This window comes from Passer domesticus, chromosome 1 (assembly GCF_036417665.1).
Source record: "Passer domesticus isolate bPasDom1 chromosome 1, bPasDom1.hap1, whole genome shotgun sequence".
Lineage (NCBI taxonomy): Eukaryota > Metazoa > Chordata > Aves > Passeriformes > Passeridae > Passer > Passer domesticus.
This window is the reverse complement of record NC_087474.1, coordinates 156,597,949-156,618,475: the sequence shown is the minus strand read 5'-3', so window position 1 is coordinate 156,618,475 and position 20,527 is coordinate 156,597,949. Positions and strand designations below refer to the sequence as shown.

Genomic DNA, 20,527 nt, shown 5'->3' with positions numbered 1-20,527 from the left:
TTGGTGGTTTGGAGTGGGGTTTTTTTGTTTTGGTTTTTTTTTTTTTTTTAGGGTTTTTTTTAGGTTTTTTTGACATGCTGATGATTTTCCTAGGGTTGGTGGGACCCATGAAAAAGCAGCTGAAGCCAGTATAGAGAAAGCATTGCCTGTGTGTTTTCCTGCTCTTGGGCTGAGCTTTTAATTTCACTTTCATCTGGAATTCCAGTCTGGATGCTAAGTTTGATTTCCCCTACATTTCTGGATTTGTAGGTGAGGAGGAGCTCTGATAGGGTGACAGCATGAAGAAATGGATAATGTTGACTTTCACCAAGGAAAACAGCATAATGCTTACTCCCCTGTGAGTCTGCCAAGCAGCATTTAACCTTCCCTGCTGGATTCACTCATTCTGCTATGGCAGCTCTTTTTAATGAAGTTGGAAAATAAAGTGATGAATTCCAGCTATGGGAGGTGGATTCTCTCTAGGTTAAAATGGGCCAGCTCAGGTGTGGTTCTAGTAAGGTACACCATGGCAACATTAACTCAAAAGCAATTACATGTAGAATTTTATTATGGAAATATGGAATGGGCTGGAAGGAACGTTAAAGATCATTGATTTCCAATTTCCTGATGTGGACAAGGATACCTTTCACTGGATCAGGTTCTTAGAGTTCCATCCAGCTCAGCCTTGAACTCGGAGAGAGATGGGGCATACAGAACCTCTCTGGTCAGCCTGTTCCACTGATTCACCACCTTTAGAGTAGAAAAATATTTTTTTTAATATCTAACCTAAACCTACTCTCTTTCAGTTTGAAGTCATTCCCCCTTGTTGTGTCACTCCAGGTTCTTGTAAAAAGTCTCTCTCCATCTCTCAGGTGTTGAAAGGCTGCAATCAGATCACCCCAAAGGTTTCTCTTTACCTCCAGAATAATCAAAATTCTCTCTACCTTTCTGCACGGGAGAGATGTTCCATCCCTCTAATCAACTTGGTGGCTTCCTCTGGAATTGCTCCCACAGGCTGATGTTCTATCTACATATATAAAGAGGTTAATGCAAATAATAGATTGGATGTACATGTGCAGCTTTATTTTTGTCTGGGCAGATACTGTGTGATGGAAGCTTGGGCTTGCTCAGTATTTGTGCAAGATGTCAAGAGAGCTGTGACACTGAATCTTATTTTTAAATTACTCTTTTATTTGGACTTGTACATAACCTTGCACTAAGAAAATTTATGCCATATTAAATTCTGACAGTGGTAATGATCAAAACTCCCAAACAACCTATGGAAGAATATATGATGAGATACGACCATCAGTACTCATTTGTCTTTGGGAAGTATGGAAACATGGAAATAGAGGGAACATAATCAGTGTTAAAATTTGTTGCACTGATTGTCTGAATCCCATCAGCAAGACAAAAATGGAAACTAGAAGCTGCTTCTTAAGGGACATGAAAGATTTATTTTTTTCCAACCGAGCATAGTTAATGCCTGAAAAAAGATGACCTATAGGGCTGGAATAGCGTGCTCTAGCTTCTTTAAAATGCAGGCTGATGTATTTTTAAGGGATGAAGTCTTTTTCATCTCAGACTCAAACTACTGGCTTTAACAGCATTTTCTTCTGAGAAAGATTATTTTCCAAAAGAGCAGATATTGCTGTGGAATATGAGATGTCTGATGTTGTGTGCAAGAGGCCTTGACACTGGTCATAGTTTTCTGTAGATGTAAAATTTGTGAGTCTGGCAGAGAGATGGAAAACAAGCTTTGTTGACAGATCACCAATATATTTTCCTTGTGCTTTCTCCCAGCAGAAAATCCACCAGAACCTCTCTATTAGACCCTGAGCTTTCAGACCTTGGAGGAAGGATATTTTAATCTCTAAGTGTCTACAGATATAGGAAAGTTTGCAGCATCTTGATCCTGGCATGGGTGGAAGATGGAAAGAAAAATAAAATGGAAAACGTGGCCTTTGATTAGAAAGCAAACTGTGCTCTAATGGAGGTGATTAGAGACAAACTGTAGACTTTGTCTGGCCATAAGGCAATAGAGTGATTTTCTTGTGTGGTGGCCTGGAAGGCTGCCAAGCTGTTTCTCAGTAACTAATCCTGAGTCAGTTATGGGCACAGAAAACAACACCACATATCCAACACTTTCCAGGGAAAGGGGTCAGACACTGATGGTGGTGATCACTGCAGGGAACAAGTTCTCAATTTCCCAGCAGGAGCACCAGGTCTGTGCCACTCTCCCCACCACATCTGCTTCCCAGAGAGGCAGTGGGGGAGCAATTCAAGAGAAGCTGCCCTCGGATCATTGTGAAGACAGTCAGTTCTTTGAGAAGTTAATGATGTGATGGCTACTGAATGGCTGGGAAGAAACAGATCCAAGATGGATCAAGCCTAACTATTAAAAGGGCTCAGAGTTTCCTTGTCTTACTTCTTACCTCATATGAAAATTCCCTCTTTCTGTAACATCGTATTAAATCATGTCCTGCCCAAAGAAATGCACCTGTGTGGCCTTTGTAAGATGGAGTCAGGGTCATCTGGAAGGCATTGTGGCCACAACAGCCACCACAATGAGCTTAAGGCAGCATCCTGTGAAGCTGAAGCCACCAGGGTTATGAGTGACCACTGGTACATTCTTGTCTCTTTTGAGCTTCACTGTTATCATGGAATCATATAATTATTAAAGTGAGAAAACACTTCCTGAGGTCATTGAGTTCAACTCTTAATCTATCACTGCCATGGCCACCACCAAATCTTGTCCCTCAGTGCCACATCTACACATTTTTTGTGTGCTTCCAGGGATGATGATTCCACCATTTCCCTCGGTAGCCTGTTCCAATGCTTGACCATCCCTTCAGTAAAGAAATTATTCCTAATATCCAATCCCTGGTGCAACTTGAGTCTATTTCCTCTTGTCCTCTTTGCTTGTTTCTTGGGAGAAGAGACCCACCCCCATCTGGCTGCAACCTCCTTTCAGGGAGTTGTAGAAAGGGATAAATCTCCCTGAGCCTCCTTTTCTCCAGGCTGAACACCCCCAGCTCCCTCAGCTGTTTTTATCAGACTTGTGCTCCAGACCCTTCCCCAGCTTTGTTGCTCTTCTCTGGACATGATCCAGCAACTCTGTAATCAATACTTGAGTAACTGAGCCAAATATCTGCTGGTTCTGGAGATCTCCATGTGAGCTCTGGGATGGAGGGAACCCCCTTTGAACACCCCAGGTATCTCTGAGGCTGCTTGTGCTGAGCAGCAGTGATGGAGAGCCTGACTCTTCATGTGCACACACAGTGCAGCCAGGAGAAATGCCACCCAGAGGGATGTCCTGTGTCAGCACAGGCCCTTGGAAGCCACACCACTGCCAGTAAAAGTCCTGGGCCCTGGCACTGTCCCACCACAGCCCATGGGGCACTTGGTGGGATGGGTTCACTCTGCTAATGAGCTCTTTCTAAACAATGACCTGACATGGTTCAGGGAATAGCAGAGTCCCAGGCCAGGAGCCTTTCCCTAATGGGCAGTGGGAATGTGGCATCCCAATTTTGGGTGGATGGGAGCAGGAAGAATAGTTTGGCTCTGCCTTCCTGCCCTCCTGGCCAAAGAATGAGTTTGGTTTGTGTAGAGATATGGAAGTGCTGAGCATTGTAAAGCAGACAGGATGTTTGAATGTGGAGGCATTGGTCCATACTACACTATTTTAGGGTGGGTGGGAGTTTCCTCAGCTAGTCATAAATGCTGCTGCCAGTTTTTGTGTAGTGGCACAGCTATCAGGTTTGTAAGTAGTTCTTAGGCAAATCACATTCTTCATGGTGTTTTTTTCCCTGACTGAATTTGGGGTTTGGTACAGTGACCTGTGAAATCTCATCTGAGATGTTGCTGGGATGAGAAGCTCAGTGAAATAAAGAAGGTCTGACCTCACAGCCAAAGCCAAGAATGTGATCACAGAGTCAGAGAATCACTGAATTGTCTGGGTTGGAGGGGAAATTATAAGATCATCTAGTTCTACCCCCCTGCTAGTGCTAGAGACACTTTCAAGTCAATCAGGTTGCTCCAAGCCCTATCCCACCTGGCCTTGAACACTACCAGGGATGGGGCAGACACAGGTTTTCTGGGTGACCTGTACTAATGCCTCATCATCTTTATAATAAAGGATTTCTTCCTAATCCTCCTATCTAATCTAAATCTACTCTTTTCAGTTTGAAGCCATTTCCCTTTGGCCTGTCACTACCTGCTCCTGTAAAGAGTTCCTCTCCAGATTTCTTGTATGTGAAGGTTTTTCTCTGCTTACCAAGCCAAGGCTGTCCTTGAGCCCTCCACATGGGGAACTTGAGGCAGCTGCCTTTCCTGCTTTCTGCTTTTACTTTTGTGTGATTTATCTAGATTTATCTCTGTAACAGGACACATTTGTTTGATAGCAGGCCTTGGTCATTAGGGATAGAGCTGACTTTGAGGTGTCCTGTGCTGTGCTTTTAGCTTTCTTTGTGATCAGCAACAGCAGCAAATGGATGTTCACAAAACAAAACACCCAACTACATTCCTCACTCATTTACATTGATCTAAACCCAGATTAATTTCACTTTAATGAATGAGCAACTAAGCAAGAGAGTTGGCCTATCACCATACTTTGTACTAATTAGTATTTTTCTTACCAGTGCCTGCAGAAAAGCCAATCTGTTTTGTATTCTGAGCTGAAAAACACCCTCCATGGTAATTTTCATCGCCAGCATGTATGTCATTCCTCTGGGCTTCCACAGCCTCTTACAAAAACCTGTTGCAGGGCAAAATAATTTCACCAAGCTTCTGGTGCTCAGCAAGCGTGGGGCACGGAGGGCTGGACATGCTCTCTGCAGCGGGGACTTTCCTGGAATTCACTCTGGCCCCCATTTGCTCATAGCTGGGTTTTGTGATAGCTGCTTTCCATGCAGAATAGCTCAGCTTTTTTGGCCTCCCAGCCCAGGCCAGCGTGAGTGGCAGCTGCGCTCCGCGGCGAGAGGAGCTCTGCCTTTGTTGGAGGGGTGGGCACTTGCTCCCAGTTATTCAGAGCCTCAATTAAAGGAGGCAAACCGTGGTTATTAGTTGTGCTCACTGGGGCAGAGCACAATGAGGTCGGCTCAGTGTGCAAGGGAACCCCCTGGATGGCTCAGGCAGCCCAGGCCTCCCAAAGACCCAGGGGGAAATGGGGAGGGGAAAAGGACAAAGCTTGGGGTGCTGGTGCCAGGCAGGGACGCTGGGGCTGAACGTGTCAAAGGCAGCCCTGCTCCCTGAGGGGATGAGGGGCGATGCGTGGGAATGGCACCGGTGCCAGCAGATCTTGGCAGTGGGGCCTTTGTTCACCGGCAGGATTTGCTGAGCTGATGGATCCCATTTCCATTGCCCCACAGGAAAAGGTGGCAAATGGCCAACTGGTCCACACTGGGACTTGTGCAGCATGTTTTAGAGTTACTAAAAAGCTCTTTTAAGAATTAGATTAACTTCCTCAGCTCTGTTTTTCCCTCTTCTGCTTTCCCCTTTTATGTGTGTTCTGAATAATTTTTATAATGAACTTGCACTCTTGCCACTTCAGGCTTTTGGACACTCTAGCTAATGGCAATTATACAGAATATTTATAATCTTATCAGAAAGTGCTAATGAAAAGCTTTAATGTGTCTAGCCATTTTCTTGCAGCAGACTTCACTGTTCCTTCCTTCACACAGAAAATCCCAGCTCAGCATGTGCCCTGACACAATTCTGCAAGCACAAACTTTCTCCCATGATCCTCACCTGGAAACAATTTCTTCTTCAGGTCAGCACCTAAAATATCTACTCCCAAAGTCAGTGCCTCAGCAAGCCAGGTCAGATAAACTTCCACAAGCCTTCACCACATTCACTTAAAGGCTCAAGTCTCTCTTTAAGAGGGGAGGAATCCCACCTGTAAAAGGCAGCTGGGAACTTAGGATTCCAGTCCTGTGATAACATTAGGTCCTCTTCCACTCCTCCCTCTGCATGGATAACATATAACTGCAAGTCAAACCTTGTGGAATAGACAACTTCCCCAGGAAGTAAAGCTGAAATGTCATTTTCCCATCTTCCTTGAGGGGCAGAATCTGTGATCCAGGCGAAATAACAGCTCTGACTGCTCAATAGTTGCACAGATGTCTAACTTCTCTGTAGCATGCACCCACACCTACTCCGTTGCCTCTGGATCTCATGTGCACCTGTAAATGACCCTTTAAGGTTGACTTTCTCTAGTTCTCTCTGATAAAAAACCAAAGCTGGTTGCTCTGTCCTTTACTGGGTGTTTGTGAGCCCTCCTGGCTGTTCTCTCTTTGTGTGCAGAGACGCATGGATGTCCCAGCCAAGCTCTGGCCCTGCTTTTATTTTGCTTTGTGCCCAACAGACTCCCTTGTAAAGTCTGGGAAATAACTGCTAAAGAGCTCCAAGAATTACTTTTTGAGGCATCAACTATACAGGTTATAATCTATCTTTCTGTCAATACAGAATGGGAGAGGATTACCTAAGAAAATAGGTTGGATATTAGGAAAAAGTTCTTCACTGAGAGACTGTTTATGAATTGGAACAGACTTCCCAGGGAAGTGGTAGAGTCACCATCCCTGGAAATTTTAATTAAATGAGTGGAGTCTGTGATATGAATTAATGGACATGGTGGTTAAAAAGTTGGAGACAATGATCTTGGAGTTTTTTACAATCTTAATGATCCTGTGATTCAGTTCTTCTATAGGACAGGGTTAAAAGAACATTAAATAAGTAGAGTCTGGCTGATTTTCAGTGCCTGTGTGGCTCTTTGGTGCAATGAGAGCATCTTCATTTTATCACTGAACAAAGGTGAAACCCCCAAAGTGACTGTGCTGGAGAAAATCCTTGTGGATCCCCACACCAAGTGATGCAGACTGAGGATGCAGAACTGACTGTGAAATTCCACTTCCCATCTGTGCAGCCCCACCTGATGCAGAAATTCCCAGCATATCCTCTGCAAAAGCATCACTTAGAGAGGGGGAAAAAACTCCAAGAGGGAAGAAATTAATTGGTCTTTGGCCTAAATTTGAAAGGCAGGTTTCAGAGATGCTTGGGAAAATTTAGGGATATGTAAATAAAATTTAAAAAAAAATTAAAAAGCCCAAGCCTGTTGAATGTGCTTTAAAATGTTTAAAAACCTTGCAAAAACATTTAGTGGGGATCAGTTTTACTACAAAAAACTTGCTGAACTGATTCTGAGGCATCTGATACAATACAGGAAATCTCCTTTCCTGAGGCCACAAGAAATTTTCTGAAACCCCTTTCCTTCTCAGGCTGGAGAGGAGCATGCACAATGAGCACCACGATAAATGTTGTCCTTCAGGACTCATAAGAAGCTCTTGAGCTAATACATTGTACTTCTGCCTGCAATTTCATTTTATTTCAGATTGAAATGTCAATTCCAGATCTCTCATTCCTATCATTCCTAGCTGACAGCACGTAAAATTATACCCCTCCCACCCACCATATACCCCTAGGAGCATGGGCTAGCAGACACTGTGTTTTATAGGAAAAGAAACCTCTCAGAATTTATTTGGGACCTTTTAATTAAATGCCTGTCATAGGGAAAACTAATTCATCAAGATCAAAACTTCTGGGCAAAACCAATTTAGATGAGTTTTTGATCATGGAGAAGCACTGGGAAAAAAATCTTTGAAGCTATTAAAATGCTTTATTTTGAACTTAGGGGTTTTTGTAATCTAGAGAAGTTCTGGTTTTGGTTCAAAATATCAATTACATAATACGTTTTAAAAAATCAATGCAAACCATGTTCTCCTTTGGAGAGTCAGTGTGCTCAGCTCCCTGGAGAGGGACAATGGGGACAGGTACCACTGGGCTGACTTCGCAGGTCCTCTGGAAACACAGATTCTCTCTCACTGGGGATGTCCCTTTTGTGTCCCTTTGTACAGCTGGAAGTTTTACAGCATGAGCTCATCCTGGCATGTCTGTGGGGAGGCTTGGGTTGTGCTGCTGGCAGACTGGCACAACAATAGCACAATTTGATTCCAGGTACATGAATAAGACAGCATAGGTGTATTACACATTGTGGCAGCCCTGTATTCATGTAGAGAACTTGATAAATGTTTTTTTTTTTTTTCCTGGCACAGATAAGCTTTTAGTGGGAATTGAAGATCTCAGTACTCAGGGGTGGCAGGGCTATAGATGCTGATTGATACCCATGTGCTTTCTCCCTCTTGACTCCTTCATTTTTTGTGCTCCAGTTTGCTTCTTTCATTTTTCCCTTCTTGCACAGTTGTCTTGTCTGAAATATCTTCTTAGACCTCCTTGAAAATAAGTGGTTGACATTTTTGAGCAGGGAAAACTCTGTTGGGGGAAAGAAGGGGAAATTGACATTTGAACTATGTGCACCTGGCCTGAATAACATAACCCAGGTTGTGCCTGCTTTTATTTATTGCTCACAAACCCTTATTTTCCAGGTTCTCTTGTCATATCCTTTGTTTAGCAGAGTGTGGAGGGGGCAGATGTCCTCAAAACCACTTCTGGTTAAGTTGCTTTTCCTTTGGCTGCTTTTAGGCTTCTGAAGAGAGATTGCTGAAGTGCCCTTGGGAAGGAAGCACCCAGATGTTATGCAAACCTCCTTAGAAAGTTTGAGCCTGGTGGCATTTTTGGAACTGGCAGGTGGACTAAGCTGTTTGGATAAAATTAACATAGGACTGAAGTTATCTTTTAAAATTTAAGTCATAAGTGAAGCCAGTGCTTTCAACCTGGCTATTTTTAAGTGTGTCTGAAAGCTGAAAAACGCAGATAGTCTCCTAAAGGTCTTTAAATCTGTTAAGACCTTTGCAAATATCAATGGTCTGTTTAAACCCTTTGGAGGTAAAGAAGTGAATGCTGGGCTTGCTCCTGCCATCCTTCACTCATTTTGAGTAATTTCTTTTTCCTTCTGGACTCTGTAGCACCCTGGAAGGCAGAGATAGAGCTCTGAGAGCCAGCAGCCTGTGGTGGCTTTCGATCTTGGACAAGTCCTTTATCCCACATGATCAATCATCCTCAAGCTGTTTCCATTGGTATCCCAAGGTTTAACCCCATGAAGATTATCAGATGGATCTCTTTCTCTTAAAGGATCTCTTCTGAAGAACTGTACCACCACAGAAGTTTCCCACTGCCTTCTCTGACTGGTCTTGGGGCTGGCACATGCCTGCCACTACCTTCTGCCTCTGTGTGGCCAGTTCCATGCCCTGCCCAGGAAAGGCCAAATTCAACAGGATGTGGTCAGCAACCAGACAAAATTCTGAGTTTATTGAAGTGCATCCATAAAACAGCATCCTTCAGCCAGGGTGTGATTTTAACCTGGTTTCTTCTAAGAGGAAACTAAAGTCACTTACCTTTTTAAACCCTCTCCATTTTGCACAGGTGACGCTACAATTCTTACAAAACAAAACCAAACTCTTAGCCAGAGTCATGTCTTGTATTTATACAGAAGTTTCTTTGCTTTCCTCTTATGATATATTTATACTGCTGGTGGTCAGAGTCCCAAAGCCACAGTTAAAGTAGCCTCCAGAAATACCCACATGGAAGAAGATACTGTTCAATTTGCAGTTGTATATTTACACCAGAAGAGTAATGGCAGTCAGAGTCCCTCTTAAACTCATCCTTGAGCTATATTTCTCTCTTGGAAGTTATTTGAGAACAGATAGTGTATATTTATTGATCAGCTGAAAAGCCATGAGCTTTGAAACAAGTTGCTTCTAATTAATTCACTTTTGGAACTACTGTGAGGGAACAGAATGCCTTACCTGAATTTATCGTTATTATTCTGGACAAGTAATTGCTTTTACAGAAATTTAACAAATAAAATAACATTTGTAGTCTGCCCAGATTTACTATTTTTTTTAATCAATTATAAACTGTGACTTGGCATCTCAGCTTTCTGGCAGTGCTCAGACAAGGAGACTCCACGCTCTTGTCTCCATGTGGTGGCACATGAGAGGATAATGGACAGACTGTCCTATCCCTCCAGCCAGCAGTGGGAACTGATGGCTTCAGCAGATCTGTAGCTGCACTGCTCCATTGGGCTCATCTGGGGAATGTGCCTCTGGTGAATGCCCAGTGCAAGTGAGATTGATGGGGTTTTATAGCAGAAATTCTGTATTGTTCCTATTCAGTGAGAACCAACGTACCAGAGCTTCACACTGGGTTTATTTTTAATCATCCCAGTCGTTTCAATTACAGGACTAACAAAGAATTGCTATTTAAAAAACAAATAAAAAGCCCTACCTCTCATATGTTGATAGCATTTTACAATGTTTGAGTCCATCCTAAAATCAGTCATTGCTGTAAGAGATTTCGCATTTTTTGCTACTGCTGCTAGCAGCTCCCTGTTGTGAAATTTGCTGCTGGCAGAATTCTGCTTCCATATTACTTGTTTAAAAGCACAAGAAAAAAAAAAAAAGAGATCTGCTTGAGTTCGTGAAATGCTTCTCCTGTTTCTACAACCAGCATTTGCATGTGTGGTACTGATCTTTATAAGTTTTTAAAGCAGCGTAAAGCACAGATGTTTTACCTTGGGTCTTCTTAAACACCATAGAAATCTCATTGTTCATTACACAGGTGGATATTGGAATTGATCCATGTCCAATGGTGCAAAATCCAAGAATATAAAAATTTTATTTTCTAGAACTTAATGAGTGAGAAGGGGAGAGAGAATGATGGATTTTTTTATGCTTGGCTGTTCTGCAGCTGTGAGATGGTGGGCAGGTGAGACAATCTACCTGGAGTGCTTTCTGTTCCATCCGCAGGCTGCTCATTCCCACCTGTACCCCTACAGAGGCCCTTTGTGCTGATCTCTTCTTTCTTCACTCTTGGACCCTCACTTTGGTGGGTGGGGTGGCTTTGTCTCCCCACAGCCAGGTGAGCTTTACCTTTGATCTTTGCTCTTCATCTGGGACACAAGGCCAAGCAGGAAACCTTTCTAGCCTTGCAGCACCCTGTTCTCTCCAGCCTCTGAGGTACAGGCAGCAAACACCTAAAATTGTGCCAAAGAGCCCAGCAGCTGCATCAGGAGAGACATGTTCCATCTGTGCCAACAGAGCAGCCACTGGGGCAGGGCTTGCTGCTGTGGCTGCTGGCTCCTGGAGGGTGAGCTCCAGTTCAACTCCACTCTGTCATCCTCTTAAATATTTTATGGGTCATTAGCATAGAGACATGCTCATGGCAATTCGTCTGCTAAGGCAATGGTTGGAGAAACTCTGGAGAAACCCTGTGGCTCACTCCAGTCAAGGACACTCAGCGTGGTGAAGCTTCACCTTTCCCAGAATGAGAGAAGGAGGTGGACTCATGCCCCAGAGCAGCAATCAGCTCCTGGCCTGGATGGAGAGCAGCTGCTAATTGCTTTCCTCAAAACCTTGTGCTGTTTGCTGACAAGCTCCTTGGCACACAGTCTCTGTGTTTGTTTAGGGGCAGACAGAAGGAAATTAGCTTGGAAGTGCCAAGGCCTGATGCTATTTTCATAGTCCCAGAGTGCCACTTATTCCCTGTGGGAGCATGTGCAAATTAATTCTGTATGCTGCTCACTTAAATGGTGCTAATTGCATCAGTCCTCTTGACAATATACTTCTGCTGCGAGTCATACTAGGAGTTTCTAGCATTTGTGTGGGTGCATCAGAGAGGGAGAGGCTCTCTGAGTATCCTGCAGTGCAGGTGTCCTTTGGAAAGATGAGTCCTCACCAAGATTCTGGAACTTCTCTAGAAAATTTTAAAGAGCATCTGAAGCTGAGCTTCGCGTTGGGTTATGGGGTCAGCCTAGAGATGGGGCTGATGGGCTGTAAAGGATTCCCTGTGCTGGTGGAGGTGTGTAGTTCTTGTGTGCTGTTGGGGTGGGAGCACCTCTAGTAGCATTGTCTCTCCTGGAATCAAGATCCAGAGCACAGTGCAGACAGAAAGGAAAAATAAAAAAGGCAATTGATGGTAACAAAAGGAGAAGACAGAGATGCTTGGATCCAGGCTGAGAAGATGGTATAAATGCACAGTGCAGCCTGCCACATTGTGGGGAAAACAGTATTTGTCACCTCTCTCCAATGTGAAACTCTAGTGTAAGTGAGGCAGGACAGAAAGAAAGTGCAGAAGAAGAATTTAACCTTTTTTATTAAATTTACTTTTTTTACCTTCAAAAGGACTTCAAGTGCTTTGCAAATGCCAGAAGTCCCTGCATTCCTGCTGTCCCTATTTAAACAGGATACACTATTTCTTTTCTTCCCACTTTCCCATTTGCACTGAATGCATTTAAGGATTGGTGGCCTGTGACCATAAAATCAATTAGCATTGTTGCTTTTGACCTGTATTAGAGAACTCTTAGCAAAGGATGATATTTATGGGCTGTATCTGAACTGGTAACTGTAAATGTGGCCAGAAGCATTCCAGGGCAGTGGAATGCACTCCTCTGCCCTGGGGTCTGGCACGTTTCTCCCCAGGCAAGCTGACACTCCACTGGAACATTTCTGGGGCCCAGATGGGTATTGCCAACATGCCAGTGAGTGTTCCTGGTCAGCAGCTCTCTTGTTTTGGAGGCTAAGGCCATTTGCTAGCATAGATATGGGCTTGAACATGCCTTGGCCTCAGTGCCCAGGAATGCACCCAACCATGCTTGTTTTAATTGGATGGATGTAACTCTGGTGCCTTTGATAGATGTCTAATTTGGGAACTGTCTGTTCCTAGATTTCCCCTAGAAACAATGGGAAGAAAGTGGCTTTTCAAGGCTACATCAGGGCACCTAAATTTGATTTCTGCTCTGAATTGCTCTTTGAAGGAGCCCTGTTTCTCCATTCTATAGAAAGAGCCTTTCAAAGAAGGGTGTCCTCTTGCCTGGGACCTTAAATGAGTGTTGCATGGGAGCTCTCTGGGGTTTAATACCCTGCAGTAATTTTGTTTATTCTCTGTGTGGAGCACTCCATCTGCTGAGCAGTGCCAGCACTGAAGGGATCGTCACACAGAAATTCATTTTTTCTGGCTACTGTGCTGGAAAAGGAGAGGGACACAGATCTCCAGAGTCCCACTGAGGTCAGAGACTTTCTCAGCAGACAGGGGAGCCTGGGGAGCAGCTCAGCTGGGCACTGGTGCATTTTCAGAATAATGTTTTAGTGGAAAAATGTGACAGCTTTATGAGGAGTAGGGTGGGCTGTGGCTGTGCTGTGGTGAGGGTTTGCTATTCCCTTTTCATTTCACCATGAGCATTTATGAGCTCTACAAGGGAGCTGGAGAGGGGATTTTTGGCAAGGGTTTGTAGTGATAGAAAAATGGTAATGGTTTTAAATTGGAAGAGGGTGGGTTTATGTTAGATATCATGAAGGAATTCTTCACTGTGAGGGTGGTGATGTACTGGAATATGTTGCTCAGAAAAGCTGTGGTTGCTGGATCCCTGGAAGTGTTCAACGCCAGGTTGGATGGGGCCCTGTGAAACTTGGTGGAGTGAAAGGTGTCCCTGCCCATGGTAAAGGGGTTGGAAACAGAGGATCTTTAAGGTCCCTTCCAGTCCAAAGCACTCCATGATGCTCTGATTCTATCTGAGAGCCTTTGTGTGAGAGCAAATATGGAAACCTCATCCAGCATCAACGTAGGCATTGAAGGAAAAAAGACAGAATTGACCTTGGCTTCAGCACCACAAACAAGAGATTTTCCTGGCACTGATGGACTTCAAAGCCCATGGTGTGAAGATTCAGTGTGATTTCAGAAAGGAAAGGAAAATTACAGAAGGCATTAAACTGCACGGTGTAATCATATAATTGCTGTGATGCTCTGTTGTACCTACACCTTGCTAAAAATTATAATATTAGTACAGACACTGTTGCAGTATCATTACACTGTCAGGGCTGCCTGCCACTGTAGCTGAAAAAAAAAGTGCCACATTTTTCCTTATAAATTTGTTTCCATGGTGGGTGGCACTTTATGGATTGGGTTATTTTCAGGGAAAGAATATCTGACAACAAACATTTGCCAAAAAATATTCAGTTAATATGGGCAGAGAGTGGAGGCATTCTTTCAAAAGATGCATGTTTAAAAGAGTGAGGGAAAAAAAACCCCTTACATTTGGAGGCTATAAAGTGGTCCATGTGTGATGTTTTATAAAAGAAAAGAAAAGAACAAATAAAGGTAGTACTATATATAGGAGTCATCAACTGACTGCAGGGAATTAAATGTGCTGGAGGAGCTGCTGCACAGAGAACCGCCTGCGTAATTAAAGAACAGAGCTAATGGGCTCTGGGAAAGCTCCTCTGAGAAACTACTTTCATGAAATATTCTTGACTTTAAGAAAAAATTTTCTCACCAGGCCCCTTCCCCTTTAAATGCAATCTTCAATGGGAAAATTATTTCAATGCAGAAAAAAAGTTTGCAATACTATCTACATAAGGATATGAAACCCACCCACTCCTTAACCCAAATTCTTCTTTCTTGCCTGGCTGTCTGCCTGTAAAGTTTTTCTGCCTGTAAAGTTTTGGGAGACAACTTTTAGGGACGCCTGTATTTGCCCTGCATTGCCTTATTCATGGACAGGATTTCAAGGAGCTAAACTTCAATGTCAGGGGATGAGACACCTCAAATATTTGTATTGGGAATATCACACCTTTTGAGAGAAACTAGAGAATTTCTCTTGTGGGAATGGAATAATGGAGATTCAGAGAGTCTGAATCTCTGCCAATGCACTGTGTGCTGCTGAGATTCTGGAATCCTGAAATTCTCAGTCTGGAAAGAAAAAAAAAAAAAAAAGAAACATGATAATAAATAATGTTTGCTTTAACCTTCTTGTGTTTCCATTCTCACCTCTCTACTTTATCCTTGTGGAACTTGACAGCTACACATGTTCAGCATTCATTATACACCAGTCCCCAGAGGAGCCCTTGGCAGCTGAGGGCTTGCTTACCCTTGAAAGAATTAAAATGAAATGTAAGAAACTGTTTCAGCAGAGTCCTATGGACACAAGGATGGAAAGCTGGCAATGGGGATTTGTGTTTGTCACTTTACAGGGAAGGTTTTTCTATAGGAAGCCCTAAAGGGCAGCAGAATCACACCCTTCCTTCCTTCCTTCCTTCCTTCCTTCCTTCCTTCCTTCCTTCCTTCCTTCCTTCCTTCCTTCCTTCCTTCCTTCCTTCCTTCCTTCCTTCCTTCCTTCCTTCCTTCCTTCCTTCCTTCCTTCCTTCCTTCCTTCCTTCCTTCCTTCCTTCCTTCCTTCCTTCCTTCCTTCCTTCCTTCCTTCCTTCCTTCCTTCCTTCCTTCCTTCCTTCCTTCCTTCCTTCCTTCCTTCCTTCCTTCCTTCCTTCCTTCCTTCCTTCCTTCCTTCCTTCCTTCCTTCCTTCCTTCCTTCCTTCCTTCCTTCCTTCCTTCCTTCCTTCCTTCCTTCCTTCCTCCCTCCCTCCCTCCCTCCCTCCCTCCCTCCCTCCCTCCCTCCCTCCCTCCCTCCCTCCCCATCTGCTTTTGTCTCCATTCCTTTCTCATTCTCTTTTGCTTCCCCTTTGTTTTCTATCCCATTTCCTTGAATTTCTTTTGAAATGTCTTGGAGGCAAAGAGACTCAAACAATCAGATCACTTTTCCAAACTTGCAGCCCGATTGTTACATTTTAATTGCAATAGGTTATTTAATGTTATTTTAGTGTTAGTGAATGTTCCTGAGCCAACGCGTTCTTCTGACATGTCTCTTTGCAGAACATGTACTCTGTAGGAAAAATTGTCTCTTGCTTTTAAAATATTTGAGAGCTTTGGGATTTTTTTTCATAGGGAAGGTTCTAAAAAAAAAAAAAGGTGTTTGAAAGCAAGGCTTAAGTGCCTCCTCATCAAACACATCTCAGTGTGATTTGCTTACAGACAAGGGTGTATCTGCAGTTAAATTGCTTTCAGAAATGCTTCCTTCAACAAGAAGCTCTTACAAACCTGGGACACAGGGGGTTCCTGGGCTGCCAGTGCCCGTGGGCAGCTCCTGCCCAGCCTCTCCCCCACCTGCACCCCCAGCTCCCTCTGGGCAGGGCTGATCTCAGGCCCTTCACCCCCAGCCTGGATGGATACCAGGGGCTGCCCCAGCCCAAGTGCAGCACCAGCACCTGGTCCTGTTAAACCTGGTGAGATTTCCATGAGCCACTTCTGGAGCTTGTCCAGGTCCCTCTGCGTGGTCCCATCCTTCAGCACCACTCAGCTTGGTGCCATCTGCAAATTTACATACACAGAGCTTCCCAATCCCTCTAATTATGGGCCTTTGAAATTATGATGATGATGTAAGGCTATGAGAAGTTGAAAAATGGTCCATATGTATAGGTATAGAGCAATTTTCCTGATCTCGCTCACAAAAAAGTAATATTTGATATTGAAGCCAGTGAATAAAGTATTACAGAGAAGGAATTATTATGCATCCCTATTTAAGAATTATAATTTTATGAGAAAGAGGTCATTACTAACAAAACTAATTTTCTTCTGCGGAGTTACAGTTTGGTTGATATGGTAACTACCGTGATAAAATACATTTGTTCTTTAATAAAATACATTTTTTCTTAGACATGGTTACTATGTATTGAATTGCATTTGCATTAAAAAGTAGCACTCTACAATGGATTAAAAGCTGACTGATCTCATGTAGCAGGTGTCAGTAGAAAGTCATCATTCCTGGTGCAACTGTAAAAGGATATTTAGCACTTCTGGTGCTATTAAAAATTTCCACGAACCCCATGGATATAAATGCAAAATCTTTGCTGATAAAAATTGCGGATAAAGCAAATGATTGACAGAATATTATATAAGGTTGCAGACAAGAACGAAGTTTTGAACAATACATATTTAAAGGCAACTGCATGCAGAGGATGTAACAGGGAGCAGAAGCTGAAAGCTCAGGTCAGTCAGCTGTACTTTCTCTTCTGTAAATCTGTAAAGATTTACAAATCAGCAGATCCTTAGCTGCAGTGCAGATTTTTGACTGTCTGCTATTTTCAGTGGGTGCTCATTGCTGCAAATCCTCTGAGCATCACATGTGTTTGCTCAGAGTTTTGCCTGACAGTAACAGAAAAAATGGGCATAAATGCTCTTTGACACTAACATTTTCACTGTGTCTGGGGTTTCATAGAAAGCTCCAACAGAAGGAAGGCAGCTCTTGTTTTGCCTTCCCAACCATGCTGCCCTGGGTGTGGCAACGAGACCTGGTGGCTCCTTGGGACTGATGGATGTGCTGTCAGTCCAGCCCTCTGCTCCTTTGGACATACAGAGCTGTGCTGATAACTGGGATGGGAAAGTACCAACCTCTGTGAATTATTTTGTGGCTGGAAAGTCACTGGAAAGTGAGCATTGCAATAAACCTCTTTCCCTTGCCAGCTATTTATGCTCATTCCCTAGATGCAGGCAGGAGAGAAGGAGTCAAAAGGAGCACAGGACATTTGTAGAATACGGGAAAAAGTGAGGCTACAGTTCTTTAAGTGGTAATAAAAGATTGTCCCTATCACTATATGCCCATGTGAAAGGTCCCTTCCACACTTTTTGAAAGACCCTTTTAATTAGTGGAAAGTGCTATAAGGTTTTCCTGGAACTTTCCCTTCTCCAGGCTGAACAACCCAAGTTCTCTCAGCCTGTTTTCACAGGAGAGGTGCTCCAGGCCTCAGATCATCTTTATGGTCCTCTAATAAGTCCAGTGTTATTTATATAATGGTATATATTTATTATTGTTATTATTGTTGTTACTATTGTTATGGTTGTTTTGTTATTGTTATAATTATAATATTGAACATGTACAGACCCGATATCACCACCAGCTCTTCTCATTAAAATGATCCCTTGAGCTACCTGTCTCCACTGTTTACAAGTGTGCAACAACCTATTGATCTGGGAAAAGCAAGCATAAATAAAAGTTATTTCAAAGATTTGTCAGGAAAGGGGTGGATACGTAGACAGTTCTCTGTGAAAAAGCATTTATCTGCAATTGTCGACATTTATCCCAATTGTTGACACTAATTGGGAACATGAGAAATGGCTGACAAAGATTGGGTATTTTCATGGCTTTTTAAAACCTGTGTGTAGGGGTGAATACTCTTCAAAGTTTAAGTAATTTAACTTCAACTTCTGCTGGAACAAAGTCAGGGAGGTTTTCCAGAGCAGGAGCTGTCCTTTCTGAAAAGTTTGGGCAGCACCCCAGTGTCAGCTGCCCTTTCAGAACTTCCCTTCCAGCCAAGCTGAGAGTGGAAGCACATTCTGTATTTCATTAAGTGTTTTTGCGACTTTTATCCAGATTTTCAAGCAGGAGAAGACACAAACCCAGAGTGTTGTCCCAACTGATGGAGAGGCTCAGTTCATCTATTCTGTCCTCCTGTATGGTCAGGCAGAAAAAAGTGGCTGAAAACCAGACATAGTATACTGGGTGCCTTGTCCATCATGAAATTAGCCTACAGGGGAGAGGAAGGGCATTTAGGATGTGCAGATGGGATGGAATTATTGCTGAGATGCCACATGCAAGTCCTGACCAAAACCCAGAAAAAACCCAGCCTTTGCTAGTTCTGCAGCTTCCACAATGATGTGTTTCCTTGGGATAATTTTGTGCTGGTTCTTTTTCTTTTGCAGATGTGCTGTGTCCAAATGTCCACGTGGAAGGAGACCGGTTCAAACACACCAATGGGGGCACTGATGACATCCCAGGTAAACAGACACACTTTCTGCTGTCCCTCTGGGAACTGAAATACACAACTGTACATTTCTTGTGTGATGCTCTGATTCATTACACATTTCCTAGATGGAATTTTCTTATTTCAACATGTGTTCAGTGGTGAAAAAGTGTGTTAGAAACTGTGAGGCTCCAAATGAGTTATCTGTTGACAGCCAACACCAAATTAATCACAAACTTTCTTTTGATATAGCATCAAATTAAAAAGCCAGTGGAGCTTAGTGGAGTGCAATAAGTCTTGGAGATCACTTTTTTCTCACCACTGCACATTTAGTGAGTTTTAATGTCCATTTATTTGATCTGTGATTGTTGTGGAAATCCAAGCACAGTGGTAATTACCACTGGAGAAAGGTTTATGTGTGCATTTATATAAATAAAAGATTTTCTGAAGCACTGGTGAGAGATCAAGGGGAAATACAGTCTGGTGATAGCTCTGCTTTTCTGTGAGTTCTGATATATCTTTTCAGCCAGCTGAAGGACTTAATGTTAGATATTTGCATGGAGTGTGCCTCTTTTCTAGCCTCCCAAGACTTCTTGAGCTGCTTGCAGAGGAAAGATGCCCATCAAGGTTGCACTGGAAATAACTGTGACTGACCCAAGGACATAAGTCACTGCAGTGGGAGGCTGAAGGTTCTTCTGCAGCTTGATTATGAGTAGAAATGCTCAGTGTTTGAAAGCTTTGCTATTCACTCAGAATACTTTCATTGCAGGATTTTCACTGCCTGCACAAAATATCAGCTCCAACTGTGCAGTCTGTGGGCAGCTTATTTTGGCTGCATTTTGAATACATCTGAGCCTGTGAAAATGTTGGGTGGTAGCATCTTTTGTGATCATTAGACCTGAGTAGATTATCCCCAAACACCTATTTTGAACTGCTGTCTGTTGCTGGGTCTTGCATTAACCTGTCCTGAAAGTACTTCTGTCTCTGGGCTGACAAACTTTGGAGCAACTCCTCCCTGCTGATTCTGAATGAACCTATCTGCAGTGGAAGCTGCTGCTCAGAATGAGTAGGAGGATTGTGTCCCTTCTCAGATGATCACCTTCTATGTGATTCTTTCCAGAAGAATTGAGCTACAAGTGGATTCCTATTTCCAGTTCATGTTTATCTGAATTTTGATTTAAGTGCTAACTAGTAGACTCCATGCTTTTATTTGACTTCTAAAACATATATTTTGTTGAGCAATGTACATGACAGGAATCCCAATTCAGATATGGAACCAAAGTTTTGGGCAGAGTGAGTTGTACATGCCTATATGCAGTAATATTTACATATGTGTGTATGTATATATATATATACACACACACATATATATAAACACATATATATGCACACACACACATATATATAAACTCTTAGGGTCTTCTGTAATAATTTTGAGGTATTTTTTTTCCTTTTATCTTCAAGTCCCACTTCTCTCCTAGGAAAGAAGTCAATATTCAGAATATTAACATAAAAGATGTTTTTGCTGTCTTGGTTCTGTATGTTCGTTCAGGTTGGAAGGGTCCTATGGAAATCATTTAGTCCAAACTCCCACCCAAAATAGGGTCTCCTTCAAAATTTGGCCCATTTTAAAATTACATCAGATTGCTCAGGACCTTGTATAATTGAGTTTCAGTTTCTCCAAAGATGGAAACTTCGTAGATCCTCTGGGCACTCCTCCAGTTGGGTGATTTTTTTTTAACCACTGTGTTAGGGAATTCCATAAGCAGAACTTAATTTTTTCAGCATCTGATCAGGCTGATGTTTCAGGGCTGTCATTTATTTAACCTAAGGGATATCTGTTCACTATAAATGTTTACCGTTGCATTCAGTGTCTTAACAACAGATTAGTTACAGCATTTAATTGAAAGTGACAACTTCAGTCCCTCACCACCAATACAGAGGATTGTAGAAGGCTTCTGAATGCTCCA

At 42.9% G+C, this 20,527-nt stretch overlaps 1 protein-coding gene across 3 annotated transcripts in view; it reads left to right on the top strand.

Annotated features, from left to right (window-relative positions):
- The window catches only part of COL22A1 (collagen type XXII alpha 1 chain), a 241,567-nt gene that overhangs the window by 47,027 nt on the left and 174,013 nt on the right, over positions 1-20,527 (top strand). For all 3 annotated transcript variants that reach the window (XM_064398335.1, XM_064398343.1, XM_064398346.1), the window contains exon 4: positions 18,517-18,591. In XM_064398335.1, coding sequence (XP_064254405.1) covers positions 18,517-18,591 — 75 coding nt within the window. The remainder of the gene's footprint in view (positions 1-18,516; positions 18,592-20,527) is intronic.